Source organism: Eubalaena glacialis, chromosome 1 (genome assembly GCF_028564815.1).
Source record: "Eubalaena glacialis isolate mEubGla1 chromosome 1, mEubGla1.1.hap2.+ XY, whole genome shotgun sequence".
In the NCBI taxonomy this organism is placed as follows: Eukaryota; Metazoa; Chordata; class Mammalia; order Artiodactyla; family Balaenidae; genus Eubalaena; species Eubalaena glacialis.
This window is the reverse complement of record NC_083716.1, coordinates 237839424-237858533: the sequence shown is the minus strand read 5'-3', so window position 1 is coordinate 237858533 and position 19110 is coordinate 237839424. Positions and strand designations below refer to the sequence as shown.

Here is a 19110-nt window from a genome sequence, read left to right as displayed (position 1 = left end):
TCATTCAGTTTTACAAAAACCCAGTGAAATAGAAAACAAGCCCAGAGGGTTTGAAACGGGGCCACATGACAGAAGTGAAAAATTTGAGAAGACAGTCTACTGCCAAGGAACAGGGAAGAGGTGAGGCCCGGACACAGGAGGGCAGGGATGCACTGACCAGGGTGTCGTGATGACCAAGCAACAGAACCGGATCCTGCATTACAGGGACCTAGTGTGGGGATGAGAGGCTCTAGACCAGAGGATGCCTCACTGTAGGACAGGGATTCTCCGCCCTGGCTGCACACAATCATCTGGGGAATTTTTTTGGTTTTTTTTTTGTTTTTCTTAACAGCTTTGGTGAGGTACAGTTTACATAGTATAAAATAGACCAACTTTAAGTGTATAATTCAATGATTTTTAGTAAACTTTGGAGCTGTGTATCCATCCCCACAACCCAGCACCTGCTGAGCAAACCCTGCCACCCCACCCTATCCAGACCAATGACACCAAAAGTCCTAGCTGGGGCCTAGGCCTCTGAATGTTCTATTCCTCCAGGTATAGGAACTGCTGTAGGCTACTTTGCCAAGCTAAACTATTTACACACAGCTAATTTACACAGACCGATTTAATAATTTCACACTGTGGTCTAGAATTAAACTCCAAAGAGGAGAGCCCTCAGACCTAGTCCAGTGATGACCCCCACCACAGTCAGGGCCTCTGCAGACTTCTGGTCCAAGAACCAGTGTGGGCAAGGAATATGACCTTGGAGGCAGAAGGATTTCATTAAAGATGCCTGGCATTTTAGTCCAGCCCAGTATAGAAGATAAACGAACTACAACGCAGCGTTCCTCTCAAGGAGTTGTCACAAATGACAAGTAGTTTGAAGGAAATAATAATTCATTAACATCGATAGTAATAACCTCAGAATCCACCTACAAGTAGACTATGACCAAAGAAACCAGTGATTTGCTTCACATGCTCAAGAGGCCTCTTGGCAAAGCAGCAGTCCTTCCCTGTATAACCTCATTGCCCAAAGGACACTACCCCCACCTGGAAGGTAACAAGAAGTTCAGATATTTTTAAACTGCTAAAGTCTCGCCTGTTCCAAAGATGCTAGCACCTCTCCGGCTCACCGGCCCAGCCTTTGGGGAGGCACCTGGCACCTTGCACAATTAAGTGGCTGCACAACTTCCTTCTGAGAAATTAGACGCTTTTCCTTTCTAACTACAGATCAAACCACAGAGCCCACTTGAAGCATGACTGCCCAGAAATATCCGATTACTAAATCCACCCCATTACCACAATGGCCCCCACACAGCACGTACTCACTCCCTTCTGCCGTAGGTTGCCCACAACACAGTGCTCTAGCTGTTTCCGCACCGCCTGCCACTTGAACCTGTGCCTTTTTCGTGGCGGGGGCTGTAGATTCTGACCCAGCCCTGGGACCCCAGTGCCTGGGCCTGAGCTTGGCACACCTGGAGTGCTCAGGAAACGCTCGACAAACAAGCACACTTGCCAGCAGGGTGGCAGTACTCTCAGTGTGAAAATCCTGGGACATGAGGAGCCTTTCTCCTCAGACAGTTGGGGACTGAGGCATTCCAAAGGTGCTGTGGACTGAACAGTGTCTCCCGCCCAAGTTCCTATGCTGAAGCCCTAAACCCCCACCCACCATGTGATGGTATGAGGTGGGGCCTTTGGGAGGTAATTAGGGTCAAATGAGGTCAGGAGGGTGGGGCCCTCATGACGAGATTCGTGCCCTTATGGGAAAAGACACCAGGTGCTTACAAGCCAGGAAGAGGGCTCTCACCAGGAACTGAATCTGCCGATGCCTTGATCTTGGACTTCCCAGCCTCCAGAACCATGAGAAATAAATGTGTATTGGTTAAGCCCCCCAGGCTGTGGTATTTTATTATGGTAGCCTGAGTTGACTAAGACAAAGGCCAATCATAGACGCAGATGGTTCTTAGCAAGAGCCAGCTCCGAGCCCCATCAGGTAACACCAGGCAGGGCAGCTGTGCCCTTTGACCCAGGTAGAGCTGGCAGCTATGTCCCCTGAGACTTGATTACCTCTTTCCACCTGAACCACTACCTCTTCAATTTCTTGAACTAGAACTTTATCTCTTAGCCTCCTGTCTGTCTTTATGCCTTGAGCACCTCTTCTGCACCGCCAGCATCCATGCACAGTGCCCTTATGGGGGAGACACTTGTCCCCACGGCATCATCCTATCCCCAGAGATGGCATGGCTACTGCCCAAGAACCCCACCAAGCCCCACATCAGCCTTTCCACTCAGTCCAAGGGCCTTCTAGCAGCACACTGCAGAGTGCAGGCCCAGAGTACTCACAGCCCCCTCCCTCCACACTCTGGGGGAGCTAAGATGTAACCCCGAAAACCAGCACAGCCCCCGCAGCAGTCTCTGGGAATGCAGCCCCAAGGCCTCGTATCACCCATTTTCAACATGAGCAGACAAAGCTGACTTGAGCCCTCATCTGTCTTCTACAGATCCTCCCTGCCCACCACCATTCCTGGGCTATCCGGCACACCTCAGGGCCGCCAAATTCCCTGGGCAGTTTCACTGGTGTTTAACCCTGCAGCAAAGCATTTAAAGGTTAGCCTTGGGCCAGCTGCCTTACTCCACGTTAGCAGGACTCCCCCTCTTTGGGCCACTGCCCTCGTTTTTAAAACACATATTGTAACACACAGCCAGAGCTTCAAATGCTGCTAAATGCTCTGAATACCCTGCCAACGTGACAAGCCAACCCTGAGCCCACCTCCAGAGTCCTGGGCAGGGCCTGGCATGGAGAGAGCAGCTCTGGAGAACAATAAACGGTTCTCTTTCGCCCACTCTTCCAGGAAGCGCCCTGAACCGGAGCCGTTCCTATACCACATGACCAGACCGCTCATGTGGACACAGAAGCGCTCACCCAAAGGAGGCCCCATGTGGCACCTCGTGGAGACACCTGCACCTTGGATGCTGGGAAGCCCAGGCAGGTGGGCAGCCAGGCCTCTCTGCTCTGCAGAGTAGGCTCAGAGTATGGAGAGCCGCCACAGCCGCTGAAACAAGAGAACACCAGGAGCCACATGGAGCACAGGGGTTGATGGGACAATGGCTGTAGATTCATTCCCTACTCCAGACCTGGCCCTGAACTCAGTCAGCTCAATTCCAAATCTCCACGTTTAGCAAAAGCTTCCTGCCAGCCTGCCTGGAGCCCCTTGAGGTCTTCAGGGGCCACTAACAGGAGGCTGGCACACACCAGGCACTAAAATCTTTGTCACGTGAACAAGTCAAAGGACAGGGAGACACACAATCATGCTCCCATTATATGAAAAGTGCCAAGCTTCAGACAGACAAGAAAGCAGGTCATTCTGCCCAGAGGCTTTCTTGGAAGGTGGGAAGCATCATCAGACTCAGAAATTGATGGACTCGGCAGAACCACAAGGTCCACCAGAAAAGCAGTGCCACCTGCCCTGTGGCTGCAAGCACTGGTGATGGCTCTCAGAGAGGCCCAGACCTGAGCTGGGACCAAAAGGAAATGCGCAGACCTGAAACTCTCTCTCCCCAGTGTCCCCAACTCCCGGGATTCAGGGCAGACAGCAGCCCTCAGTCCTCGCCCAGAAACACCTGATTGTTCTACACCCTCCAGGGACTGCTGCTGCAAGCATCTCTCCAGTTCCAGCCTGGAGGATGTCCTTGAGAATGACCCCAGGGGTTCAAATGAAAAGCTGGTATGGCCAAGGTGCCAGTGTGGTAGAGCCTCATACTGGCCAGCTGCTCCAAGGCAGGCCACAGTATTCCAGGGACAGCTGACTCCACCTATCACCTGCAGAACTGGGCCCACTATCCCAAGAAAAAGAACAGGAGTTTCAGTTTTGCAGCTACCACTGGCCCTCACCACTAGGGACAAGTGTCCCTGTCAACCTCCGATCTCCCACGTTAACCTTACAGCCATCCGCACCAAACCAGATCTCCACCATGTATGGTCAATCAAGCATGGCAGTGGACCAGCTAAAAACATATTTTTGCCTCTAAGTGTCTGTGGTCTTTCCTCTGGGCGATGGACGCATGGCCCAGATGCCCTCTCAGCGAGGGCTCGCAGCAGATGGCCTTCAGCTCTCAACCCTTCCAGGGACTGTGTGGGCTGCCCAGAGCCCCACCTCAGGCCAGACCCACCTGACGACTGGTCGAGCAGAGCAGGCAGGCCTGACCATCTCACCTGACTGGGGACAGCTCTGAAGGGCCACGCTTGCTCTGGAGCAGGGGCTGTCATGGGGCCTTCGTCAGAGTTCCCCCTCTCCCTCTGCCTGCTCCTGCTTCCTTCACCACCCTCCACAGGTATCAGTCCCAAGGATACCCTTTAATAACTACACCGCATGCCAAATTCCCCACTCCCGGGAACCCAGCCTGTGGCACTGAGTCCCCAAGACACATTAATACACCGTTCTACTACTGACTGATCCTCATGAGTAACATTCTCACATGAGCCAAAGCCAAAGCCACAGCCCCAGATGACAGTCCTGACTGTAGCAATCTCGCTGAACTCGGACAACTGACTTTTCTCAAAGTCCCCAAAGGGAGTTTCAGCTAGAAGGGACTCTCACAAGTGCCTCCCAGGCCCACGACAGCCACGGACTCCGCCTGGCTCCACCTGACCACCAGAAATCCCCAGAATGAAGGCTGCTGCCACATGCTGAAGGAGCGCTCTAGGTGCGGACCAAACAATCACCAGCCATCAGAGCGTTCCTTATTACACTATTACACTCTTGTTACAGCTTCCTCTCTCAGGTCAGCTTCCTCTCTCAGGTCACCCTTCCTCTCCACCTACCCTCCACCGTGAGCCCAAACTACTCACCATTCCGTCAGCCCGGCCCACACTGGCCTGGCCACCCCCGAGGCAGATGGAGAGAGCAGGCCACGTGAGGGGCGTGTTACACGGAGCCTTGCTGCACAACCCCCGTCAACTGCGAGTGCTCTGGGCCCGGAAACCTAATAATCCCCAGTGTCTCTGAGAGAATGCAAACAGGTGGCCTCTCGAGGAGGTTTTGCACCTCTCCTTGATAAGCCTCACAAAATCAAAGGACCTCAGCTGGGTCCTGTAAACCCAGCCAAAGACATCTCCTGTCCTAGGAGCTGGGGCGGAGTCCAGCTTTATGGGCCTCAGTGGGCTCCCCTGGGCCGCGTCAGGGCCTCGAGTCACTTGAGAGCGCTCAGGGAATCCTTGAGCAGGAGGAGGCGTGGTGGAGCCTCTGTGCCTCCCTGAATGCTCCTTTCTGTGGACTCACACTTCTGCTCTGCTCCCTCGGTTTCTGCTTGCTGGGTCCGTTCCCCAAGTGCCTGCCCTACCCCAAAATGTGGGTCTGGCTGTCTTGCTGCAATAAAGCTGCGACCTGGGCAAGTTTTTGAACCTCTGAGTCTCAGTTCTTGAGCTGTAAAATGAACCACCCACCTGGCAAGGCTTAGCAAAAGTCCAACAAGAATTGTCCCTATAAAGTCCCCAACAGAGGGCCTGGCCCAAGTGCTCAGCAGACAAATGCCGCTGTCAACCGTGACGAGGAGATGGCAAAGAAGAGGGCACCGTCTATTTGCCAGCTTCCCACCTGCCCTTCCTCACCGCAACTCCCTGGCATTAGAACACCCTCCCCTCGAAGGATCTGACTCACGCATCAAACCCCTTCCCTGGCTTGCCTGGCTCCTGGCTTCCTCTGCAGATGGAACCCTTGAGCGAGCATCCAGGAAAGAGACTCAAGTCCTATCAGGCCACCCAAGTGAGGGGCTGCAGCCCAGGCCACAGCCCCAGACCCCACAGGGTAAACCTTCCTGTGTTGTAACAAACTAAATACAGTCTAACGCTCTCCCTGACACAGAAGGTATTTTGCCAAAATGTCAAAAACGATTCTGACTCCATCTTTAACCTATCACCCATCAGGCTGGGAAAGCCAGAGCTCAGCCACAATCCAGGGGCAGAGGGAGAACAGGGAAGAGTACACCACTGACGTCTCCCTGAACCCAGCACCTCCTGGTCCCACCCCTTCCCAAACTCAGCCGTGCTTTGCTTCTGAGAAGGCCCAACACGGGGCATTCATAAACGCTAGGTCTCCCACCATCAGATCTGTTCCTGGACATGCAGATGCCAGCCACCCCCACCGTGTCCACCTAACACAACATGAAAACAGACAGTTCTAACAAATCACTTAACCCTCTGTGCTTCCTAGCTCCTTATACTTAAAAAATGTAAACACGTGTCATAAAGTAAAGAGGGCTCCTTCAAGGCAGAAACTGTTTGATCTTTTGTAGTCCTCATGACCCTAGAAAACTGCCTTTGCACTCAATAGTTGTAAATCTGTTCAATGAATACATGCAAAAGTTCCACACAAACACTCGCAGAGTCACACACACACATCACGTAACCCTTCTCCAAAGACTACCGCTCTAGGACACCCTGTTATTAATTCTGGGACAAGAACCAATTTTGCACAAGGCTGTCCTCAGGCTGTGAACAAATAAAAGAGAGAAGGATCCTAAGAGATTACCGAACTCCACTCCCTCCCTTTACAGGTCAGACACTCTGGTGCTGAGGAGTCCAGAACGGAAGAACCTCCCCAACTCCCCACCCCCCCACACACACACCAGCCGGATAACGACAGCACTGAGACCAGAGTCGTCAGTCTGCTGGTTCCTAGTACCGTACTCCTTCTCCTAGCATCCTGGCAGCCCCTACACTGAATATCCCAAGTGTATAAGACACACCCGTTTTAATACCGTTTTCTTGCCATCAGCATTCCCATAGCGTGTGCACAGTACAAAGTTCTTCTGCTGTATGTGACAGCAATTATATTTCAAAATATTTTCAAACAGGTACTTCTATTCAGCAACAGGCTGCTTTGTATCCCGGAAGAGCCTCCAGCCAGACTTCATTTTGTTATGGGATAGAAAAACAGCTCGCATGGACAGTCATTACCTTTGACAAGCAGCCTGTCTCTCACAGAAACCCGCCGAGTGGAGTCGGAGGCTGTGGCTGACGCCGGGGACCCTTTGAGACCGTCATCCCGCTTCAGTTTGCTTGCCAGCGTCAGCATCACTGCTACCTTTATCCTGAAAGGCCAAAAGCAGGTTAAGACAGTGACTGGACACTGAAGACAATGATGTAAGGTGGTTTTTAATATTTTCCCCATAATTTAGTTATAGAAAAGTTTAGCATGTAAGAGATACATTAATAACACTGCATTCCTTCATAATGAATTTGGATAATCTCTATGCCTCTCTAAATCTAATGTTTTAAAGTATGAATGAAAATTTAACAAGGGGGAGCCAAGCATTTAACACTCACTGGGCGCCAGGCCCTGGGATGTAGCAGTGGCAATGCTCCTGGGCGCTCATGGTCTAGGGCAACCTCCGCTGATGGGCCTCACATAGGCCCACCACTGCCCACTGGTAAGTCTGCCCATCCCTGCTGTGTGGACCATGCACCTGAGGGTGTGGCCCCAGAGCCTGGCCCATCACAGACTTAAGGGAGGGCCCATCCGCCTCTGGTGAGGAGGGAGCACCGCAATGCTTTCTTTCCTCCTTCCTTTAATAAAGGTGTGGCTAGAACCTTAATAAGCATCTTCACATTTATGTTGTATTGTATTTACATTGTTAGGCAACAGCAACATAATTAAGTTATAATTAATGCCCCAAACTAGATTCTTTTCACTTGGCTACTTCCAACCCACCTATGTTTCAGGTTCCCTCACTGACAGCTCACTGGGAAGGATAATAAAGACCAAAAATAGGTGATGCACCTGACTGCTTCGGAGAAAGGACCAAAGATGTCAGCAATGTTTACAAACAGAACTGTCCTCTAGAATCTGCCTTCTGTTTCTAATATAAACCGCCATTCATCTGACAGGCCTCCTAACTCTTCTTGCTTGCTTTACCAGTTGGAGAGAAATTCTGGAACTTTCTTTTTTTCTTTAATTTTTAAATTTTATTTATTTTTATTTTTGGCTGTTGGGTCTTCGTTGCTGCACGTGGGCTTTCTCTAGTTGCGGCAAGCGGGGGCTACTCTTCATTGTGGTGCGCGGGCTTCTCATCGTGGTGGCTTCTCTTGTTGAGGAGCATGGGCTCTAGGTGCGCGGGTTTCAGTAGCTGTGGCACGTGGGCTCAGTAGTTGTGGCTCGCGGGCTCTAGAGCGCAGGCTCAGTAGTTGTGGCGCACGGGCTTAGGTGCTCTGCGGCACGTGGGATCTTCCCGGACCAGGGCTCGAACCCGTGTCCCCTGCATTGGCAGGAGGATTCTTAACCACTGCGCCTCCAGGGAAGCCCTGGAACTTCTTCTGATTGAGGACAAAAATTGGTCACCAGCTCAATATTTTCATAATTTCCTTTGTTGCTTTAATGTGATTTCCTTTCAATACCACTCTGATCATTTTCAAAAGAAAATGATCTAAAACTTCCAGATGAAAAACATGACCTAAGCACAGAACTTTTAGTTTGAAGCCAAGATCTTGTTTTTTTGTTTGTTTGTTTTTACAAATGAGGCAATTTATTAATCCAGCATCATTTGTTCTGATGCTTCTTCTTGGCAGCTGCCACCTGTCCAGCGATTCTGTCCAGATCTCTCTGTCCCTGAGGTGTTAGTTTGCAGCCCCCATCTTGGTCCTTTTCCACCATTTTCAGCCCCTCCAGGGCTTGGAAGACCCGATGGGCCACGCTCTTGGAGCCTCTGCTGAAGTGGCTGGGCATGACACCATTTCTCTGACGCCCCCCATAAATCCTGGTCACGGAACCAACCCCAGCGCCGCCCCGGAGGTACAGGTGCCGTGCTGTGGAAGCAGCTCGTGTGTAGAACCAGTTCTCATCGTCGGGAGCGAGCTCTTTATGCTTGGCCAGCTTGACAGTGTCCACCCATTCAGGGACTTTCAGCTTCCGGACTTTCTGAGGAAGGCTGCCAGAGCGCTGACGAACTCCCGCTGGTTCACGTCTTTTACTGTAAACTCCAGGCATCGTGCAGCCTCCGCACTGCCAGCCAGGGGCTGAAGCCAAGATCTTGAAAGCCAAACTATAAGAATAACTCTCCCCCCATCAGTATTTTTAACCATTTTAACCCAGGTCCCTCACATAGCTTTTCACACCATCTTCTGTGTATTCCCCCACCCCACAAAGACTGTAAGATTTAATTTTCTATTATTTGTACCATGAAAACAACATATTGAATATGATCTTCTGAACTGTACCTACGCACAAACACACACACACCTAATCCCTTTAAGAGTCACTGGTCTAGGGACTTCCCTGGTGGCCCAGTGGTTAAGAATCCACCTGCCAATGCAGGGGACACGGGTTCGAGCCCTGGTCCGGGAAGATCCCACATGTCGCAGAGCAACTAAGCCCATGCGCTACAAATACTGAACCTGCGCTCTAGAGCCCATGAGCCACAACTACTGAGCCCACGTGCCACAACTACTGAAGCCCGTGCTCTGCAACGAGAAGCCACCGCAATGAGAAGCCCGCGCACCACAGTGAAGAGTAGCCCCCGCTCGCCGCAACTAGAGAAATCCATCCCACGCGCAGCAATGAAGACCCAATGCAGCCTAAATAAATAAATAAACAAACAAACAAATAAATAAAAATTAAAAAAAAAAGAGTCACTGGTCTAAATGCTTCAAGAGATAGTTCTATTACACATAAGCGCTCACAAGCTCCTAGAATTTCAAATCTGGGAAGGACTTCTCCCCTGACTCCCACTCCATTTTATGGATGTGGACTCTGGGACAACCAGGGCCCAGGAACTAGGTTGTCTGAGGCCACTCAGCTGCTAGAAGAGGTCACCACGGAACACTAGTTTCCCTCGTGTAGATGATGGGAATGTTTTTATCTTGAATATGGTGATGGTTTCAGGGGTATATACGTACATCAAGACTGATCAAATTGCATACTTTAAGTATGTACAGTTTAGTGTACTTCCGTTATACCTCGATAAAACTGAAAAAAAATGTGAAACCAAACCATCGCTAGTTTCTTTATTCCCACCCTACCACGCTGTCTCCTCAGGTGGACCTACGGGGAGGACCATCACCGATGGACACACATCTTCCCAGCTTCACCCAGGGCGGGGGACTAACGGTTCAGTTTACGAAGTCCCCTCACAAAGGAGGGCGGGGGTGGGTGGGGTGGAGTCGGGAGCTCCTGTGGAGGCTCCAGCCCACAAGCTACCAGACATAGCAGCACCACCTAGAGCCAGCCCCCCTGCTCAGCGGCCCCCGAACGATCCTGCCAGTAATCCCTCAAGCAGATCTGGATCCCAAAGCAGCGTCTGCCGCCCCAGCAAGCCCACTGCCAGGCACCCACACCTGAACACACCAGTCTCACCACATCAACGGGGTCGCCTGATGGTGGGCCAAGACACGCGTCTATCACGAAGTCCACTTGGTTTCTATCCTCTAGCTGACCTTGGTAATACAAGCACGTCAAGCAATAAAAGCACAGCGTGTGTAAAGAGAGTTCCGTAGGCAGTACCCTAGGAAAGTCATAATACAGAGCCCAACAGAAAGGGGAGTCCTAGGGCACGTGACTGGTCCGCACCCGGCTCCCTGCAGACCTGCCCTGAAGGAGCTGCTCAGAGGCTCCTGGCAAGACTCACTCATACAAAGAAAGGCTCACACCAAGACACTCTTCTGTGTGGCTGCTGTCTAAGGACTGCTCAATTCTCTCACACTCCTACCCCACACCGAATTCCTCTCTGTGGGCAGAGTACGCCCCATACTCCATTCCACTTAGATCAGATTCCTGGTTTTCAATCTTCAACAAGTCTGTGGCCCTTAATAAAATACACTGGACACTGACTCTGCAAGACATAAAAGAAAACACTGGTGCTGTTCTCCGTAGAAGACAAAACTTAGTTTCCTAACGTTCTAAGAAAGCTAAGTACATAATGACCATCTATTTCTCCATCATCTGCATCACGTTCACACACCACTTTAGGGATAAACCAAAGGCCTAACTGTGGAATGCTTCATAGCTGTTAATTTAACTCTATACAAAGAGATCTGAACGAAAATAATTATTCAAGCTGTCAGGTTAGCTGAACACCTGCAGTTTGCTTCAGAATTCTCTTTTCTTTCTTCAGTATGCTTCACCCCTTGAAGACCTGATTTAAAACTAAACTTCCCCTTTACTGCAAATTACGCTTTGACTACGGCAGCATTTTCGGTAACAGCACCCTCAGTCTCTAAATTCCACAAGTTGTAATTGGCCCATTTAAGTTCTTCCTCTGGGTGGGACTTGCTTGCAGGCTGTTCAAAGAAGATTCTGATGTGCCATATTTACTAGGCTCATCATCGAGCAGTACTGACTCAGTGTTCCTGCCTGTAGTGGCAGAATCAGGCCCTGTCACCCGTGCAGGGGCCAGTCAGCTCACGGGGTGAGGAACTCCTCATTTACAATTCTTCCTGCCCTGGACAAGTCCCAATCTAAGTGTAAAAGATGGAACTGCAGGTCACTAGGGGACAACCAACTTCTCCAGCCAAAGAGGCCCAGATCAGGACACGAAAAAGTCCACACCCCACCCTTTTCCTGTAGAATGCCAGGGCCCAAGGAACCTCCCACCTGGCTCCATGGCTGGCTGACTGATGACCTTTGGAGCCCAACCCTTTTATTTGAGCAGTAAACCTGCCTCCTGCTGCCTACTACCTGAGCAGCAGGTACGTCCAGTCCTGCACCACTCAGCCTGCTGCTGATTTCTGTCTTTGAACACCTCCCCCACCCGTGCCCTCCCCCTGCCTTCATCCCCTTACTCAGCCAGGAATCCTCTGCACAAGGTAGGTGGGCCTCCTCCTTGTTCCTCAACAACACCCCGCTCATTTCTGGAAGCTTCTGCTCACTCTGACATCCAGGTCTGGAATGCCCTCCCTCCCTCCACCACCTAATCCTGCTGCTTCCTCAGGATAACAGATGACTATCCAGATTCCTACCTCTCCTCCAAGAAGCCTTCTCCGGCCACTCCAGTCCATCCTGACCCCACTCCAGCGCTGGAGGGAAGGCAGAGGGGCGGACCCAATCCCCTCGTGGGACGGATGAGGGAACTGAGACCCAGGGAGGGGAGGGGAGGGCCACACCCAAGATTACACACCAGACTTGGCCGTACGAATCGGTCCAAGATGTCCTCCCCGCTCCTCTGCCCCGGGAAGACCCTCAAACCAGCCGTGGTCGCCCCCGGTTGTGGGGAAGCCGCAGGCAAGTTGGCGAGGCGGCAGCCGGGATCCTCCGCACCCTCAGCGGCCCCCTGGCCTAGCCCGATTCCCAGTCGATCAGGAGTCCGGCCGCCTGAGTCCGAGTCCCGCTGCCTCCGGCCACGTCGGGCCGGTGACCTTGGGCCCACTCGGCGCTGCGTTTCCTCCCGGACAATGCGGCTCGCAGCTCCCCCGCGACGGCGGGCGCGAGCGAGGCCGTGTGTGTGCCCGGCACAGGTCCGGGCTCGGGGCGCGCTGCCCCTGGAGCCCGGCCGCGGCCAGCGCCCCGGACCCAGCCCCGCGTTCCCCGGCCCACGCCCCGCAGCGTCCGCCCGGCCGTGAGGACCCGCACGGCCTGGGCGGCCCCGGCGCCGCCCGCCCTCCGGCCCGCCCGCCGGGTGCAGCGGCGCCGCGGGAGCCGAGCCACCCTCCAGCCCGTGGCAGCCCCTCGCCCGCCGCAGGGCCCCGCGCTGCTCACCTGGGCACCCCGAGACAGGCGAGGCGGGCCCGGCGCCCAACACCATGCCCGGCCGGCCGGCGGCGGCGAAACGCAGCCCCTCACAGCCGCACCGGCTCCGGGGGGCGAGACCGGAAGTGGCGGGGCGGGGAGTCGGCCGCTCTCGCCCGCTGCGGCCGAGACTGCAGAGGGCGCTTTAAAAAAAAAATTCAAAGCCCCGAAGAACTTTATTTGGAGCCTGACAGGCGAACAGCAGAGTGCGCCGGCCGGGGCTGGGCTCGGCGGCCGGCCTCTCGGGCCTCTCTCATTGGCTGCGGGCGTGGCCTGGGGCGGGCACGGATCTAGCGGCCCGCGCTGATTGGCCAGCGGCGACCAGGGGCGAGGTCGCCCAGTTTCCGAGCCTGCGCGCCGAAGGACCGGGGGCTGTGCGCGGTGTTCCTGCCTCCGTTCGTTTGGCCGTGTGCTAAGTCTGGGCCTGCGGCTGAGAGAATCCCCGCGCAGCGTGGGCTGCAGGGGCTGCTAGGCCGGTACTGACTGCCTCGGTGGATGGGGCGCCTGCTGTGTGCCCATCACAGTGCTCAGGATGCAGAGGAGCGGCCGCCCCACAGCCCCCAGTGTCGGAAGTGAGCGGGGCCGTGCAGCCACCAACCCCCGGGGTGCTCCGGGAAGACTGCAGTGGAATGGGTGGGCGCTTTCCTGTTGTCTTACGGTTTTCATGCCTTGTTTTAGCTCTTACGCTTTTGCAAAGTACTTACTTTAAAAAATCTGTTTCAAATTGTTCTAATTTCTAGCTCGTTGAATACAAATTATTCTCACGTCCATTCGCGTCCTGGTGTGGTTGGTAATAGGCGCTCTGGCAGGGTCAGGCGGGGCTCCTGGAGGAGTGAGCCATCTGAGAGAGGAGGTTCACCTCGTGGACAGGGAAAAAAGAGCCAAGGAGTTAGAACTTCATTTCCAGAAGCCCCACTGATAGGTTTTAAACGGTGGAGTGACAATATCAAGTTTCCTTTCTGAAAGAGGCTTCTGGCTCTGAGAGAGCTGGTGGGAAGGGCGCCAGGCAGAGAGGAGACCCGAGTGAGGAAGACCAGTCATGGACAAAATTCACGGTATTCCTTCTGTCTGGGAACAGTTTCCTCCTTCTTCACCTGGCTAACTCCTAAATTTTCCTAAGCTTAGACACCACTTGCTCAGAGAGGGCCCAAAGTCTGGGAGGGGCAGGCGCCCTTCTGTGACTTTGCTGAAACCCAGTGCTTCCTCATTCCTGGTGCTCAAGACACTGTCAATGCCTGTTTCCCTAAGCTCAGCTCCTCAGGTCCTCCTCTTCTGTGTTTCCCATCCTTCTAACCCGATCCTGGCAACAGGTGGTCAAAACACATCTGCTGGATAAGTATTGCATGAGCTTGTAGCAGCAGTCCTGGCGAGAGAAGATAAGGCCTGAAGCAAGGCAGCAAGTTAAGGTACAGTGCATTGGCTTGAGTATTTGTCTTGCTAAGGAACACTGACTATAGGACAGCCTGAGTGCACATGGGCCCGTGGTGGCCCAAATCTCACCATTGTGGATAAATGAAGCTCCATTTCATGAGGCTGCCTCATGCCTTCACCTGAGCCTTATTTAGGGTTTACTAGATTATTGACTCATGTAATCCTCACAACAACCTCATGAAACAGGTGTTTTATTATCCCCATTTTACAGACGAGGAAACCGAGGCACAGACGTTAAGTAGTCTGCCTGATAAGGCAGAGCTGGGATTTGCCCTCAACCAATGCTCCATGTCCATTAGGTGGCAGGAGAGGGGCAAAACTGGCCCTCCTGCTTCCTGGAGAAGCAATTTGTGTTCATCTGAGGCTCCTTCAGAACCGAACTTTCACTAGCTTAAGCACAAAAGATTTAGAAGACAAGATATGTTCATAGGATCTAAGGAGGCAACTGGGAGCCTGGCCTCTAGCTCTTAGTGGCTCCATCTGAGTCCTGCCCTCTGGGGGCTGGCCTTGTCCTCCCGGATGCCTCAGTGGAGCTGGGGCCTGGCCTCAGATACATCTTTACAATCCAGGCCACAGAGGGGGCTGTCCCTTCCCTCCCAATTTCACATTCTCCAGGAGAGAATGGCTGGGCTCAGATCATGTGCCCACCGTGTGTGTGTGTGTGTGTGTGTGTGTGTATGCGTGCGCACCCGAACATATGAGAGGAAGGGGTAGAGGACCAATCGTGAGCCTCTAATAGGGAAGAACCTTTGTATTTTATTACAAGTTAATCACTAAAGGGATGTTGCCTAGAAGCTTGAATGATATATGATGGCCCATCTCTGGGAACCCTGCCTCCCAGGTAATGAGCATTAAGCTACAATGCGTATGTTTAGCTCACAGGAAACATCCTGACCAGGCCCACCTGTGAATGGCTGCAGAAAGGAAGAAATGAACACATCCCTTCGGGAGGCTGACCAGAACTGGGACTTTACCCCCTCCCCTTTTAGTATAAAAGAAGCCTGAATTCTAACTTGGGTGAGATGGTTCTTCGGGACACTGGTCCACCACCATCTCAGTTTGCTGGCTTTCTGAATAAAGTCACTATTCCTTTCCCCAACAACGTGCCTCTTGATGTATTGGCCTGTCGTGCAGTGAGCAGCACGAGCTTGGATTCGGTAACAAGCCTCCCGGAATAGCACTGGTGCCGGGGAAGAGCATCTGGACGCAGCTCATTAGGTGCCCCTCCCACCTCCTTCACCCCTGCCCTGAGCAGCTCAACCCAGGGCTTCTGGCTGGAACAGGGAAGGGAGATGTCCCCTGACTTTTCAGCCATTCCTGTCTCTGGACACAGCTGCACAGGCTGTCCCGGCCTGGTCTGGGACTCACTGACCTGGGTGACATGGTACCACCAAGCCAGGGCTCTGGGCACTCTTCAGCCTGGGGCAGCCTGCCAGCTGGTTAACATCGTCTGGTGCAAGGGCCTGGGTGCCTGCTGGGTTAGGGCAGGGCTTCCTAGGCAGGAAAAGCCTAGGGAAGCCCTAAGGGGCATGACTTCCTTAGCCATTCACTCCACTCTTCCCTCTTGCACACACTGTGGACGGAGCAGAGCTCTCCCACACCAGTGGCACCTGATCGGGGTAGACATTCCTGGCTCTGTGCTCCAGTGGAAGACTGCTCTGCCCCACGCCGTCCCGTGGACTCGAAGCCTTTGCCAGGGCAAGACCTCAGCGATGTTCCAAACGCAGCCCCTTGCATGGATTGGGAAACTGCACTGGCAATGCTAGGTGTGGCGTAGACATGGATGGAAGGGTCCAACTCAACCCTCAGCTGGTACCTGCTCCAACCTGTTCTGTGTTGTTCCAGGTTATTCCAGGGCGTGCATCCTACCCTCCAACCAGGCCCTATTCTCCTAGGGAGTAAGGCCCAGGGCACTGAAGAGCAGGCCTGGACACACACAGGCCCATGTCCCTACAGGTTCTTCTGAAATATATGTCAGTAAGTCAAGAACTGTATGATGAGCATCTACCAAGTGCTGAGTGCCGGAAGGGGACAGAATGTATAAAGCGCACACCCTGGGCTTCCCTGGTGGCGCAGTGGTTGAGAATCTGCCTGCCAATGCAGGAGGCACGGGTTCGAGCCCTGGTCTGGGAAGATCCCACATGCCGCAGAGCAACTGGGCCCGTGAGCCACAATTACTGAGCCTGCGCGTCTGGAGCCTGTGCTCCGCAACAAGAGAGGCCGCGATAGTGAGAGGTCCGCGCACCGCGATGAAGAGTGGCCCCCGCTCGCCGCAACTGGAGAAAGCCCTCGCACAGAAACGAAGACCCAACACAGCCATAAATAAATAAATAAATAAATTTAAAACGCACACCCTGCCCTCCAAAACCACGAGCTCCTTGGAGAACTAGTACTGGTAAATCACGATAGAATGAGGGATACAACTGGGACTCAAGCTTTGCTCTGCACACAGCAGATCAGCGACTCCGCAGTCCCACTTGAGTTTAGAGACTGTTGGGGGAAGGAGGGAGGGAGGACAGCTATGCCTTAGAGTCCAACTGGGGAGGCTGAAGACGAATGTACAAAACCCAAGGTCCTCCTGGTGCTTTCTGTTGCTAAAAGTGGAGAGATGGTATGTTATTGTTAGGAAAAGCTTTATTGGGCCTTTTATGGTGAAAGGCAGTGCCCTGGGTCTAATTTGGAGAGGAGAGGATGAAGCAAAGATGAGACTAGACAAACAGTGGCTGGCAGTGGTTGTGGGGTACTGCGAGAGGTTGTCAACCAAGACACATCAGCATCCTTGGTCCACCAGTTCTGGGATCCTTTGTACATGAAGGCGGGGCAAGCCCCTTATAGTTGGGCCAGATCGGGGCTTGAATGATGGTGATGATGATGATGATGGTGGAAGCAGCTATCATCCAGGCAGCAGACAATTGGATTCTAAGTGGTATGACTCTAATTACACATCTAGTATAATTAACTTTTGACTGCTCCATAACTGGCCTCCAGGGAAAGCATCACGTTTCCTTTTATTCCTTTAAAAAATAATAAATGGGCTGTGACAGCTTTCCTGAAAAGGGACTGAATCAAAGCAGTGTTTTAAATATTACAGGACTGAGATTTTCTCACTCACCCTAAAGCCACACTGGGCACATTTTAACAAGGGCTGTGCGTTGTAACTGGAATAGAGACATCGTACAATCAGCTCCCCGTGGTCCCTGCTGCCCCTTCCTGCAGACTGCACTTCTGTGATTCTTCCCCCTTCAGGTCACCCCGTCAGATCAGGCCCCCACATGGAAAAGCCCTGGGAACATTACACAAGAGAGAAGCTGCCTTCCTCTGAGACTTTTGCTTTTACTTTCTCAGGAAAATATATTAAAATCATCTGCCTTTGTCACACTCTCTCCTGTTTTGCATTGCATATTCTTTTGTATTAGTCACTGACAGAAGTCTGTTCATGTTTTCAGGTATTTTTATGCTGCTGATGAAAAGTTTTTATAGTTTAGTTCTGGTAGGGGACATAAATAGTAGGAATGTGTGTGTGTGTGTGTGTGTGTGTGTGTGTGTGTGTGTGTCTGTGTGACCATACATGCTAAGCTGAATAATAGTCCCCTGAAGGCGTCCTTGAACTAATTACTAGAACCTGTGACTATGTTACTTTACATGGTAAAATGGACTTTGCAGTTATGATTAAGTTAAGGATTTTGAGATGGGGAGTGCTACATATGGAATGTTTATGTCCCCCCCCCAGATTCATATGTTTAAATCCTAGCCCCCAAGGTGATGATATTAGGAGGTGAGGACTTTGGGAGGTGATTAGGTCATGAGGGTGGAGCCCTCATGAATGGGATTAGTGACCTTATAAAAAAAAGTCAGAGTTCCCTTGTCCCTTCTGCCACGTGGGGACACAGAGAGAAGGCGGCCATCTATGAATCAGAAAGTGGAACCTCCCCCGTTACCATATCTGCCAACACCTTGATCTTGGACTTCCAGCCTCCGGAACCATGAGAAGTAAATTTCTGTTGTTTATAACCACCCAGTTTGTGGTATTTTGTTACAGTAGCCTAAATGGACTAAAATGGGGATTATCCAGGTGGGCCCATCATAACCACAAGGTCCTTACAGGAGAGAGTCAGGACATCAGAGTCACTAGTAGAGGATGTGACAATGGAAGCAGAGGTGGGGGTGATTGGAGGAAGAGGCCTGAGCCAAGGAGTACAAGTGGCCTCTAGAAGCTGAAAAAGGCAAGAACATGTCTCCCCTGAATCCTCTGGAAGGAACAGGGCCCTGTAGACCCCCTGATTTTGGATTTCTGAGCTACAGGACCGCGAGAGAATAAATACGTGTTTTAAACCACTGTTGGTTACGGTACCCATAGGAAGCTCATGCACAGTATCTCCAGGAATCGTGCCAAGAATGGTGGTTGGTGGCTTCAAGGGCAGCCTGGGATCTGGGTATTAAGGAGACTCCCTGGAGGACTAGGCAGAAGCCATCAGCCCAGGGCTCATCATGACACATTCATAGGGATTCAGGATGCTCAGACCACTCTTGCAGTGAGGTGCTGCTGCCTGGGTTTTATATTTTGTATAATACCTATAGTTTTTGTTGCTCTAAGTATCTGACATTGTCCGTTTCGGTGAGTGCTATGGGAAGAATGCCACAAAACCTGTTTTCCCTTAAAAAACAAAACCCCTATGGTTGAAAATGTATATCCACGAGAGTTTATGTAAACACTCGAGGGAAGAAGGCAGGAACAGGATTAAGAGCAACCATCCCGTGTTCTGAGCAACTGTAACAGTCCAAGATGACATCCATTGGTCTGCATCTTGGGCTGCAACCCCTGGGACCACACTGGGGTCACCCAAGGCAGTCACCTGGCACATCAAGGCAGTCCCACTTCCAGGGAGAGCCCCTCCCCCTGCAGCCACAGCTCCATCTCACTGGAGGCGGGGGTGAAGAACCAACATTCCAGTAACTCCTTTCTAAACCCTCATGACTGACGTCTGAC

The 19110-nt window shown here is 52.3% G+C and overlaps 1 protein-coding gene and 1 pseudogene across 4 annotated transcripts in view; both read right to left on the bottom strand.

Moving 5' to 3' along the window:
* Positions 1 to 12806, bottom strand: part of UBE2F (ubiquitin conjugating enzyme E2 F (putative)) — a 49639-nt gene extending 36833 nt beyond the window's left edge. For 3 of the 4 annotated variants that reach the window (XR_009700800.1, XR_009700799.1, XM_061188954.1), the window contains exons 1-2: positions 12663 to 12806; positions 6935 to 7068 (exon numbers count right to left, since the gene is read on the bottom strand). Coding sequence is in view for 2 of the 4 variants with exons in the window: in XM_061188954.1 (XP_061044937.1) it covers positions 6935 to 7052 (118 nt within the window). In the remaining 2 variants the exon portion in view is untranslated. Of the gene's footprint in view, positions 1 to 6934; positions 7069 to 12084; positions 12319 to 12662 lie in introns of those variants that run through there. The other variant, XM_061188958.1, reaches the window with a different exon arrangement.
* LOC133092182 (small ribosomal subunit protein eS19-like) lies at positions 8495 to 11571 on the bottom strand (annotated as a pseudogene).
* Positions 12807 to 19110: the final 6304 nt, after the last annotated feature.